The sequence below is a fragment of the Athene cunicularia genome, assembly GCF_003259725.1.
Source record: "Athene cunicularia isolate RWA chromosome 2 unlocalized genomic scaffold, athCun1 chr2_part1, whole genome shotgun sequence".
In the NCBI taxonomy this organism is placed as follows: domain Eukaryota; kingdom Metazoa; phylum Chordata; class Aves; order Strigiformes; family Strigidae; genus Athene; species Athene cunicularia.
The window spans coordinates 33,705,933-33,718,887 of record NW_020799095.1 but is presented as its reverse complement, the minus strand read 5'-3'; the positions used below and the strand labels follow the sequence as shown (position 1 = coordinate 33,718,887).

At 34.0% G+C, this 12,955-nt stretch overlaps 1 protein-coding gene across 1 annotated transcript in view; it reads right to left on the bottom strand.

Annotated features, from left to right (window-relative positions):
- Nucleotides 1-12,955, bottom strand: part of ARMC3 (armadillo repeat containing 3) — a 55,467-nt gene that overhangs the window by 29,953 nt on the left and 12,559 nt on the right. Inside the window, exons 4-10 of the mRNA XM_026843520.1 lie at nucleotides 11,220-11,345; nucleotides 9,365-9,433; nucleotides 8,866-9,041; nucleotides 7,352-7,546; nucleotides 6,378-6,561; nucleotides 1,033-1,185; nucleotides 822-927 (exon numbers count right to left, since the gene is read on the bottom strand). Of these exons, the coding sequence (XP_026699321.1) occupies nucleotides 822-927; nucleotides 1,033-1,185; nucleotides 6,378-6,561; nucleotides 7,352-7,546; nucleotides 8,866-9,041; nucleotides 9,365-9,433; nucleotides 11,220-11,345 (1,009 nt within the window). The remainder of the gene's footprint in view (nucleotides 1-821; nucleotides 928-1,032; nucleotides 1,186-6,377; nucleotides 6,562-7,351; nucleotides 7,547-8,865; nucleotides 9,042-9,364; nucleotides 9,434-11,219; nucleotides 11,346-12,955) is intronic.

Genomic DNA, 12,955 nt, shown 5'->3' with positions numbered 1-12,955 from the left:
TGGTGAGTTATTTTACTTTTTCACTTCAAAGAATGCCTGTGAATGGATTACAACTTCCTTAAGTATATTTCAGGAAACTTTTAAGGAATTTTATTTTATGGTTTGTTAGTTACATGTGATTGCTCATATACATCAGACTGCTCTGTTTCTTTTCCCTGAACAGAACTTTTAATAGAATTGGGATAACAGAACTCTGCAACTGACAGTAGAATTTAGTTGATACAATTATTTTGCAGCTTACAGTCAGCTAGCCAGTCTTTGTTATAGCTTCAGTATCTTTGTGGATACTGAAGCAATACTTCTTTTAGAGCATGCACTATGAGCATTCTCTATTACTTGGGAAACAATTAAAAAAGTTAGGAAAAGACAATGCAAATATTCACAATAGCTGAGTGCTATCTCCTTCAAAGACTAGATTAAAATTAGTCAAAAAATTTGCATGAACCATCAAATTTTAAAGGATACCTTACTGATTTTGAATTTTCAAAAATAATCCCACATTGAATATCTTAGATTATGAGGCATATTTCTCTCATATGTTCTCTTCAAAACATGATTTATATCTCTGTTTTCATTACATCTGCTTCATACCTTTCCTGGATAAAGCAAACATTAGTAGAGATAGCGTAACTTGTAACACTGATGAGAACCAACCTATTCCAGATGACTCACAAGCACCAAAAAGTGCCTTACAGTCAAATTCAAACAGATCTGCCTTAAAGAATAAGGACAAGATAAGGCATTCTTTAAAAATCAAAATATTATCATCACTTGTGTTCAGATTAGTGTTTTAAATAATAATTTAATTATTGCAGACTCACCTTGCATTACTAGGACTGGCTGCTGTCAAATTAGCTAATGCTGTCACTGCAGCTTCTTTTACCTCTTCATTGTCACTGCTTAGCAACTGTACTAGCTGGGGAATCCCTTTGAAAGAAATAATTGTATACATGAACTTTTAAATAAACCATGGCGGTTTGCAAAATTATAACAGGTACAGATTTTCAGTTCATCCCTTCCCACCTTGCTTACCCTGGAGTCCAAATGCACGTTTGCTAGCTAAATTCTCACACATGGCAGAAATTGCTTGGGAAGCAGCAACTTTAACTCCATCATTATCAATTTCCAAAAGGTTTATGAGACACTTTTCAACCTCTTCCTGGTTTAAGATTTTTCTATTTTCAGCTTTAAATGAAGAACAACAGCATTAATCTGCATTCATTTTCCAAATCAGTGAAAGGACACGAATCTTATTTCATATACTTATTTCCAACATAACACTTGTTTTTGATACCATGGAAATGGAAATATTTTGGTAACAGAGGCATCAGCAATTAAGAAATGTGCATAAAGGACATGATCCAAAACCCATTAGAGACTTCAGTGAACTCCGAATCAAGCCCAGAAGATGACTATTTAACACAGCTTTAAACATACATAGCCCAACAGAATGCAAAGTTTGTTCTCTATGGCTTCAAACCGCAGAATGCATACAGGCTTGATGAAAAGAGCTTTTCCAATTCAATAGATCATACTTATGCAGGATCATGCTTAACTTGGGTTTATCCTAACAAAGTCCAAATGCATAAAATGGAAGAACATATTTTTAAATGTACAATTGAATTTGGTGGAGTACCAGTTAACATACTACAATAGCAAAAAAAAAAGTCAAGGGGTGCCAAAAATTGAATTTTAAATACTGCATAGCTTGCAGTTCTTCATTAATGCACACTTTGCAGAGAAATTCAATTTTGTATTTTAGCCTGGCGACAGAGGGTTCACAGCTAACCTACACTGCAATGATTGGCAGCAGCTAAGGAAGAACATAGGTGTTCCCTTCCTCTACACAAGTAACAACAGTGTCTAAGAAAGTATCTACAGACATCTGACAATTACACTAATAAACTCACTCATCCCAAAATGGATAAGATCAGAAGTGCAGGTGTTAGAAATAGCCCTGAGTGAAAATCTCAGCCAGAGAGACACTGGACAGCCCAGAAGCTCTACATGAGTGTCAACAAACATTAAAGCGTATGCGTAATTTAAAGAAAATTAATTACATCTTGAAGTTATATCTACATGATAAAATTTTCAAATGTATCAAAGTAATTCAGAAACTGAGAAGTCAGCATGGTTTTGACACATTTGGAAATTTTTTCACTGCTTACTAATACTTTGAGGGATCATTCCCTTATTTGGACTGTTGTCCTGCAAATAAAAAGTTTAAAAAAGGAAGAAAAATATTGTATGTATTCTTTTAAATAAAACTGAATCTGTAGTGAAAAAAGTAAACAAAGAGAAGTCCACAAAGCCAATGAAAAGAAAGTTTGACTGAAAATCTAGTTACAGCAGAAATGACTCAATGCACATACATGAGATGGTTAGCCATTTTCTCCTCTCTAGCTCAGTTTTAAGTATTTTTAGAATCATCAGAGATACGCAGTTGAAATCACAAAGCAAAAGATGCAACAAATAAAACACAGAGGATTTTAAGTCTCAGCAGAACCTTGGCTGCAACCTCGATGCGTATCAGCCAGCTCTCAAGAGAAGGCCTTAATTGGGATTACAGACCATTTTGACAAGTTATCAAGTATGCCGCTGGCCTGTTGCTTGCCAAAGTAGTCCATAATCCCTAATAATGATCTCTAGAGGTTCTTCATGCCTCAATAATTTGGTTCTTGTACAGCAAGTTACTTACTACTATACAGATTTTCTTAAAAATGATTCTTGCTTTTAAAGGCAGTTATGATGATGGGTGTTTCATTTTAAGATAATTTATGCATACATGAAATAATAATATGAATAACTAATTTGAATAAGTGAAAATAGTTAATTAATAAAATATTTTAAACAGAATAAAGATTTTTTTAATAATGTCAAAACCAGATTTTGGATTTGAACTTAAGGTAAAGAGTACCTATATTTAGCTAGCTAGTCAGAGGGAAATTATTAATATTTTAAGATCCAGGTGTCAATTCTATTATTTTCTGCTGATCCTCTCTCTGTATGAGTTGTTTCCTTTACTATAGAAAAGACTGTATGACTGAAAAGCATCCTTTGTACTTAAGCACTTCTCATGTCAGTGCCAATGCGGTATTTACAGTGATGAATTTTTTGACCCCTAACTAATTTGAATACATTGATTTAACATGAATTAAAATACTCAGACACACCCATCTAAAAGAGTCTAGAGTACTAACATTTCTGTCAAGTTTTTCATGCATTGATCTCATCATGAGCCAACCTCCGTTTTACAGTATATTTTCCTATTTCCCCTTCTTACCCCGAAATCATGATCAGAGTTTTATCTACTCAGCTCACTGTCATCACCTTATGGAATTATTTATACCAAATTCAAATGAAAAAAAGGTAATGTTAAACATCATGAACTCCCTCTGATCTTGAGTTGAGATAATGCAGATAAATAAAAACCTGTATGCATATGTTAATCAGGCTACAGAGCATACTTAGTATGCTTCCTTTTGAAATGATTTGCATTTAGATACATGTAACAAATGGAGACAGCTTTAAACCAGAAGTTTGGCAGAGTGAGGCCAAACTCGAGTGACCATGATCATAATTTTCTCCATACACACTCCATAGCATTTTATTGTTGCTGGTGTGTTTGGCATTATCAGGGGAAAGTCAGGCCCTCCTTAATCAACAGTCCAGATAATCCACTCATAGATATTCAATAATTTATAGCATTAAATTATATTTTGCATTCTGAAATGACTGCATTATTTGCTGAGCAAGGAGGGAATCACAGTAAAATTCACCACTGTAATTGTGAGCGTACAAAATAAATTAATATATTAAATTCAAAATTACATTACAGAACAAAACAAATTTTCAGGGGCAAAGAGACAGTGATTATGTATACAAATATGATCAATTTTAATTTACTTAAATAGAGCAGCATCCTAAAGATGCTATTTAAAATTGAATATAGTGTTTGTACCATGTAATTCATTCTGATATTGAACTCTTAAGGGATATCTCCTTCTTGTAACAAAAACAACAAAAAGTTTCAGGAGTCCCTTTCCAAAGGACTGAAAGGGACATAAACCAAAACTGTTTGATATGATAACATCTACCAGGAAAAAAAACCAAAACTAAATTCCATCTGTCAACAATAATTATTTCAAAACCAGACACTGCTGTATACTCAGCTGCCAGGATTACAAAACCAGATAGATGCATATTCTGTCATAAGAAAAGTAAGTTCTTCATTTCAATGAAAAGCAGTATTTTTTTTTCTGAAGTATGTTGGAAATGTTGATAAATTGTAACCACGATCATCAAACCTGAAGAATATGGGCTATATAGCTATTGCAAATTTAATGAAAAAGTCATAAAAGAACTCAGAGATGTGTTGTATTATATCTGATTTACATCAAGACAAGTATTAGTATAGTATACATTAGTGTTGCAGTTTGGATAAGCTGTTTAGCATATTTACAACCAGAATCCACACAAACAAACAAGAACTGCAAATATTTCTGTTTTCTTTTTGCACTTGGACTATTCCTATAATGGTCCCAATACCACTTCTCTTTCCACTGGAATGCTGACTTTAGACCAGTAGCTCTATGTATCTGAAACAGATTCAATAATTCTGGGGGCCATGTTGAGCAGCAGGTTTACTGGACTGTTTGTCTACTGCACCAGTACAATGCATTGCCCTTTGTCTAACTGATTGTCACCAAAATTCTACAGCTTGGAATCAAATATTTTAAATCTTCTTTTGATCTATTTTCCCAGCTTGCTGCATCCATACCAACTGTCAGAGGCAGAAGAAGTGAGCAAACCTTTATAATGAAATCACATTGACTCCATTTGTAAAGAAGTATGACAAGAAGATGCATCTTCACTGACGGTAACATCCCATGATATAAGATCATAGGCAGTACTATAATATATTATGTGTAGTTCTTGCCACCGTGCTTTAAAAATGTTGTGTTCAGACATGCTTCTACTAACAGCTGCTAAAATATTAGGTCACAAGAACTGAAAAAGGTGTGAAAGAGGAAAAGAAGGCTACGCTTATTTGAAAATAAATAAAAAAAGGAGTAAGATGCAGTAGAAAGTAGTAGGAGCAAATATAAATTTGCTTATCAGACTACTTACAAGCCTGTCACAGGACTATAAAAATGATACTGACAGTCTTAAGTAGCATAATAAAATAATACAGGAAAACATACAAATAAAGAAGGTTCCTTCCTATCTTTGAGACCTTAACATTAATGAAAATAATTATCAGTAACTTGCAAAGCTTAAATAGATAATGATAAAAGCATACAGAAAGCCACAAAATACTAGGAATGATGGATTCAACTCTTTTCATGTATCATTTGCAATCCAAATAATTGCACATATTCAGGACGTCAAAATAAGGAAGGTGAGAAAAGAATTGGAAAGATAGGATGGGGAGAGAAGAAAGGAGGTCTGAAATACTGTAGAAAGGAGAGATTATTTCAGCCATGTATTAAATTAGATAACATAATTTTAAAATACACATAAATTAAAACCATGACTTGACCACAAGATAGAAGTATGAATGAAATATTTAAGCTCTACTGTCATAGTTATGGTCATCACAATCCCTTGACAGAATTAAAATCTATAGAGAGAACAATGTTATTTCTGACACTGCATTTTGTTACATAGCACTACTAGGCATATGTTGCAACTCAGAAGCTAATGTATGGAAGGAATTTCCAATGTAGATTTATTTAAAGAGCATTTTTGTGGGCAAAAATGATGAGCATGTTCTGCCTAATTCAGAATTCCTTGGTGAATTTAAGAAAAGTGTATAAAAAAGAACTATAAGAGATAAATAATTATCAAAAGATGACAAAGAAACTAACTCCACTGGGAATATTAATCTGCAAGCCATTTGAAAGGCTTTTTTTCATGCCCCTGTTAAAGGAATTTGTATTTGAAATTGTCTGACATTTAGACAAGCAGTTGTATGCGAAAGTATGTAAGCTTGAGATTAAGTCTTAACTGACAGCGATGAGAAATAGCGCCAGTAAAGGTGGCTTAAAATGCCAGTTACCTGGCATCACTAAACAAACAGTAAAGATCATCTTTCCAGCGTCCATTTTCCTTTTTGAGGACAGCATTTTGCAAGAATATATTACATTTAAAAATAACTGGATGCAAAATCTTAACATTTTCATATATATATAGAGAGAGAGAGAGAGCCTAACATCCAATTGCTGCTCTGATTAGCAAGATTCATCACTGTAATTCATTCTTGCCAGTGTTTTCCTCAGCATTAGTACCCTCAGCTAGATAAGATGGCCTCATTCTGAATGAAAATTTACTTCATAAACAAATTCATGTCCATGGATTTTTAAAAAGTCACATACAGTCATAAGCTGCTCTGGTAATTGCCTTTGCTGCATTCTTCTGAATACTTGGAACAGTAGAGACTCCTACAAATGAAAGTAGCTTTTTAAGGCCTCCTGTCTGATGAATCAGTTGCAGAGTATGCACATCTTCGAGGCAATTTGCCAACACGGCAAGAGCTTCCACATGTAGATCACTGAATTCCTAACAAGGAAAAAAAAAAACCAAACAAATAACCTTCAAATCAAGGTTAAAACACCTTTGATTTTTAACTTTGTAGGATAATTGTTATAAGTCTCTTTTGGACAGTTTATTCATACTGCAAAGTACATATTTTCATACTCATATTTTCGTATACTTTCTCTGATGTGCTTTATCAAAACCAGTAAAACCCCAAAAAGTTTATCTTTTACATCAAAGTGAGTTAAGCAGGCATTCAGAAAGGACCTGTCATCTTAAAATTTCAAAAACTTCACAAATTTCTCTATGCATTGTATTTCTCATGGTATCATCTGAACTCAAGAAGCACTAAAATAAGTCTCATAATAACATAAAAGATGAAATTTCCAAGGTAGGAAATTATATTTAAGGCCATTGATATCAAAGTAAATTCAGAAAAAAATATCAGTGTTCAAACTAGGGATCAGCACCAGAGTTCAGCACATAATAAAATACTCTAAGAAAACATTGTATAAAATGCTATAGGGTGAATTTCACTGATATTTACCATAATTTGAGAAATGGACAGTAAATGCAGAACAATATTACTAATAGAAATACAGCAATAAAACAAATATAAACATTTTTGTCAATCCCTTTGCTCCCTTTCTTAGTAAACTAGGTATCCTAGCTTATCCTATTTATATCATAGTTAGCTCCAAGTAAGGAGCTCTTTCTTCTTTTATCACTATTCCACAATATGAATAATATTTGTTATTAGTCATACAAACATTAGCAGCAAGAACAAAAATCTTTGAAGGCAAGTAAACTGTACATTGGTTTCCAGTATCTTCAGAAGACAATCTAATCCTTTACTTTCTCCCAGTATTATCCTGGTTTCTCTGTCTTTGCTAATTACTTCTAAGGTTTTAAGGGCTAACAACTGAATAACTGGGTATTCAGATTTCAGTAGTTCCAGCAAGGGTGAAATTACATTCAGTGCACGAACTGCAGCACGGCTTTGAAAATCCTGCAGTAAAATATTCAACAAAGAATGTTAGTGATAGAGAATATAACAGTACATCAATTCCTGACTTCACAGAAAGAACACCAAAAACCTGATTTCAAACACAAACACAAAAGAGTCAATATTCTAGAACTTCCAGTTTTGAAGATTTTTTTCTTTTCAGCCAAGAATCAAAATGAATATAATCAAGCTCCACTAACCTTAAAGTCCATTTGTTTTTGCATGACTGAAGTACACACTATGGAAACTAGTCCTGCCTAAGGAAGCATACTTACTCTTGGTTTTGTCATGGTTACCTCAACATACATGTTTCTTTGAGAAAGTTTTTTAAATTTAGTTTCATCATTTTTATTTACCTCAGTGAGAGGAAAATAGTTTTTGTGCTCTACTGTGATTGCTTAGTTATATCTTCTTTTGTTTTAGTAATTATAAAATGACAATTTAAAAATGAACTTTAAACAGTGTATATGCAGCTTAATAAACAAACAGTAGTAGATTATATTAAAATGGAAAAAAATAAATAAATTACAATTTGCTTTTAAATAGCTTATTGCACATGTGCAGCATGCAATTACCCTTATCAATATAAGCAAGCACCAGGTGCAGTTATCCAGATATACCCTGCAACAAAGACAGCGAGATAGTAAAAAAGGAGAAAGAGTAAAATGTGATTTTGAATAGACATGCTCTGATGCCCCAAAAGAGATAGAGTTATAAACTGAATTCATTATTGAATTGATTCGCTTAAGCCATGGAAGAGAACTGCCATACAAATGCACCATTCTTTTGCTAAGCAGCATATGGATGACATTAGTGCCGAGTGTCAAAGTAGCCAATAACAAATCTATTCCTCCCAGTATGAAAAGTAGCTGTTGACAGCATTCACCTATCATTAAAAAATGTTCAAAATTGTGACTAAGGACTTCTGGCCAAAACAAGGCACAATGTAATTGCTAGTTCTTTAATTTACAGGATTATTCCAACCTTGTGGATAGACAGGTTATAACTCTCATTACAGAGTTTAACATTTGCCAACTAAGAAAACAAATTAATATTTAATTTAAAAAATCTGAATCTGATTCTGATCTCACATTGCTGTACAGCATGGATAACTGCATTAAGTTCAACAATTAGAGTCAAATCAGCCATATTTGTAACTAACGAAACAATCAAGGTATCAGGTGTCATGTTTTCAAATACTTTCATGAACACTGGAGAGTAAAGGAACCAAATATTTTAAAATAATTAACCCCACAGAGGATATCAGGGGTGAGGGGGAAGTGCTTATCTGCCTCTATAATTTAAAACAACAATAAATTTACCTGCACCAGGAGGTAGATACATTCAACTGAATTCTTCTTAACATCAGGATCAGGGCTACCTAGCAGTCTGATAAGTGGTTCTAATCCACCTTGCTCAAATATTTGTACTTTACTAGTATATTCAACAGCCATATGTGCTAGACAGAGAGTAGCAAATTCATGGATAACTACATCTTCTATGGGGAAAAAAAAGAAATATTCTGATCAAGTTTTATTCAGCACAGTTTACATTCACTAATTCAGCAGTTTAGAATATTATTTGAAGTCAATAAACAATAGCTGTTAATCATACCTGACATCCCCATAAACATGTTACTCCATCTGTACAACATAAACCACTACTCAGTGAGTAACAGAGCTACTGCTATAAAAGCAATTGCCTATTTAACATGTAGTAAGACAAATCATAAGTTACAAGGAAGTTTTTAATAAATTGTCCAATAAAATGGCAATCACAAATTATTTGAGTGTATTTTTGCACAAGGAATGAATACTGCACCTTCTGGCGTCAGCTGTGAAATAAGTGAATTTGTGACATCCAGTTCCCTCAGTAACTTCCTGACATCATCTACAATGAAATAAATATGAATATGAAGTCTTTCATTTGGCAATCTTGGCTGAGTAAAGAAACAGATTCTGCTCTAAGGGAAATGTACTTATGGTTACTTCCTGAGTGACAAAAAGATCTGACTGGGAATGACACACAACTAAAGTTATATCAAGATCATAATGGGCCCAGAAAACACAGAGGAGATTTTCAAGTACCGGATGACATTCATTGACATTTGATTTATATGAAGTTCCTCAATACTTCATTGAAATTTTATTCAGAATACCTGCATCTAGCAGGTTCTGGTTAAATATCACATGGTCTTAGTTGTCAAAGTCATCATACCCCAATAGTTAGAATTATTTATGGTTAAAATTAAAAGACTAAAGGCAATCCTTCTGTTATTTCATTTTCAAGCCATCACTTTCTAATTTTATGTTAACACAGCCCACACTGCAAACTGAAAACATGAATTATATAGGTCTTATTAAAATCTCAGCAAAGACTTTCAGAATGCATTTTTATTGTTGTCAATGGCAAACTAGCAAAACCACAACCACTGGATGGGATACCCAGAAAACACTCTTTGGGACATACTTTATATGATCTTACAGGGCTATGTTGTTACTATCAACACATTACAGTGTCGAAATGTAAGAAAAAAAAAAAAAGAGTTAAATTTACTTTTAAAGAAAAAAACAATTAAAATGTGAATATAAATAGAAGATCTTCAGTCATTCAGATCCACATTTGTGCAGCAGCAGTAGAAGCCAAGGTCTGAAGGGAGTAACTATATGCTAGTGCCGAGCTGAAAGTAAGGTAAAGAACATAAGGTCCAGAGCAACATAAAAAGCAGGTAGCAGCTGATGAAACTACTTGGTTACAAGGTCTTACAAACAATGGTTAGGATAAAAGACAATTGGGTAGAACATCTACCAAAATAAGATCTGTTAATCATATTGATTAGATGTAGGTTTATAAAGCAATGTAAAAATAACAGCCACTGAAACTCAACCTTACTTTATTTATTCTTTCATCTTCAGGTATGTCTACTACCACCCACTGCAGCTTGATCATCTGTCACTCAGCCATCTAGTATGGACATCATACATCCACCCTCATCTTATAAAAAGGTACAAGAAAATCTGCATATACTGTGGTTAAATCATTTAATAATGGCATGGCTACAGTACATACGCTACACTGACAGGAATGCAATGTCTCCAAGAGATATTCAAGACTACTTGAATTTCACTAGTTCAGATACAGATAACAAAACATTTAAAGCAGCACTGACTTGCCAAAAAAGCTGGGTAAATATGCATGCCGACACTTCATAGTTCAGGGCTTTTTATGCCATCAACACTTAAATTTGCTACTTTATATTTAATACATTTTCTCCCTTACCACTGTAGTTACACTAATGGCTGAAGTAACAACTGTTATTTAACCATAGCATTTTCTGTAGATGATAAATATTACTTCATCCCCCTGTTTCAACTTTTGTAAGAGAAGAGTGTGTCATGTCCACACTAGCAGTCTTTTTATGTAGTCAGGCTTTCTCTGAGAGACATAACTTCAGCATTAAACTCTTTCAATTTGGCCATGTCAAAATAAAAACAAGGGCTGGAGGAAAATTAACTTATCTTGTAATTTTTTTTCAGAATCAGTAGAGTTCACTCTAGATGAATTTATTCCTTTACTCTGGGATGCTAATATGGGATTTGTTCACAAGAGCCACCTATTGCTTTGATGACCACACTCATACACATTGAAAAGTATTTTAAACAATGGAGATTCTTACGATTAGAAGCCATGATGCCAAATACCATGATGGCATTCCTGCGTACAATTGGATCTTCATGTGAGATGAGTTTATACAGATGTTCCACTGCTCCAAGACCAAGAAGTGTCACTTTGTTTTCATCACCTGAAGAGTAATTAGGTTAAAAGTTCTATGAAAATGCAACAAGCTCACAGTTCTAATGTAACAAAGCAAAACAGCTACCAATCTTTTACTGGACCATAGAATCAAAGAACAAAGGCCTGGACAGGACCTTAGCAGATCGTCTAATCTATACCCCAAATAAACATGTGTCAAATAGTATTGAGGATTAACAATATCTAGGATTAATTCACATTTGTGAATCAAAGGATGCTTCTGTCTATTGGACACCCAGCTCATTTGTAGGAGACTGCAGTGGTAGTACAAAGCACAGCTTTCTATTTAGTGAAATACAGGTGAATGATATAATTAAGAACCTCATTTTATTTTGCTGTTTTCTTGCCTCCCAATTTTATTTTCTTTGAAATAACAGTTAATTCATTCTGTAGATCTGTACTACCCCTCAAATGAAGCAGCTACTAGGATCTGGATCATTAAATCCCACCTGAGATTTCTACCACCTGAGAATGGAGCACTTTGTAGCTGAATAAGCTCTGGCCATGCAAAGAGCAGAAGTGTTTTGTATGATTACAGCCTTCTGTTCTTGCTCACTCAAAAACCACCCAAACCTCAAGAAACAAAATCCAAAACCTACTCCTATTCTCAGTTCCCACAAGAGCTTTATAATTAATTATCTAATGAGCCATGTCTGTCCTTTCTGGCTACAAATGAGCAATGTGAGAAGAAACTGGAGAACTATGCTCATTCGCAGGCCAAAACACAATTAAAATACAAGAACTAGTTTTTACTGATAGATGGGACTTAATTTACTAGCAACATTCAAGAAATAAATTAACTGCAAAGCGAAAACAACTCCTTGTCTTGTGCCATACTGCAAAGTTACAGTCTAGTCTTCTGGAAGACTGCAGAAATACCCACATAAACTATTTAAAGTATTATTCATTTAGTAGAAACAGAAAAATTAAATATCTGTCCTCTTGTAGTGTGTCTTATTTGACTGTGGGCAGCAGGGAAGGAGCCAGCAAGAGTTTATGGTGTGCGGTTCACAGCTGTCTCCCAAAAGTCCAAATTTTCTCCTCACATATTCAAAATTTGGTTGCATGCCCTCAACCAGGCTTGCAATATTAAGCCAAACCCAAACATCTTTCAGAATCCAGTGATCCCTAGCCAACTGTCAAAGCCTTGAGCTCCTCTCTCACAATTTCAGCAGTGTTGATAATTGCCATCAGTACAACAATCAGCATATAAAACCATAAATTTGAAAGAAAACATAAATTAAATGGAAATTAATATTAAAATGGAATAATTATACCAAGCATGCTATCAGTGTATACCAATTTGAGTGACTGGCATGGAGTGAGTAGGAGGAACTTAGGAAACTACATGCTACATAATTTTGAGCCTTCATTATACAGTTGTCTTCTGGGTACCTGGAACATGACTCTTAGCTATAGAGAATACAGGGACTTTGGAAGAATTGGAATCTTGGAGAGTTGTTAAGATTCCCAACACATACAGAAATAAGCTTGATAACAGAGGCTGAGCAGTCTCCAATAAATCATCTGTCACAGAAGTACTGACACAAGAGCTATATGCAAAAATAACAGAAACAGGCTAAAAAAGTAATTTTCATT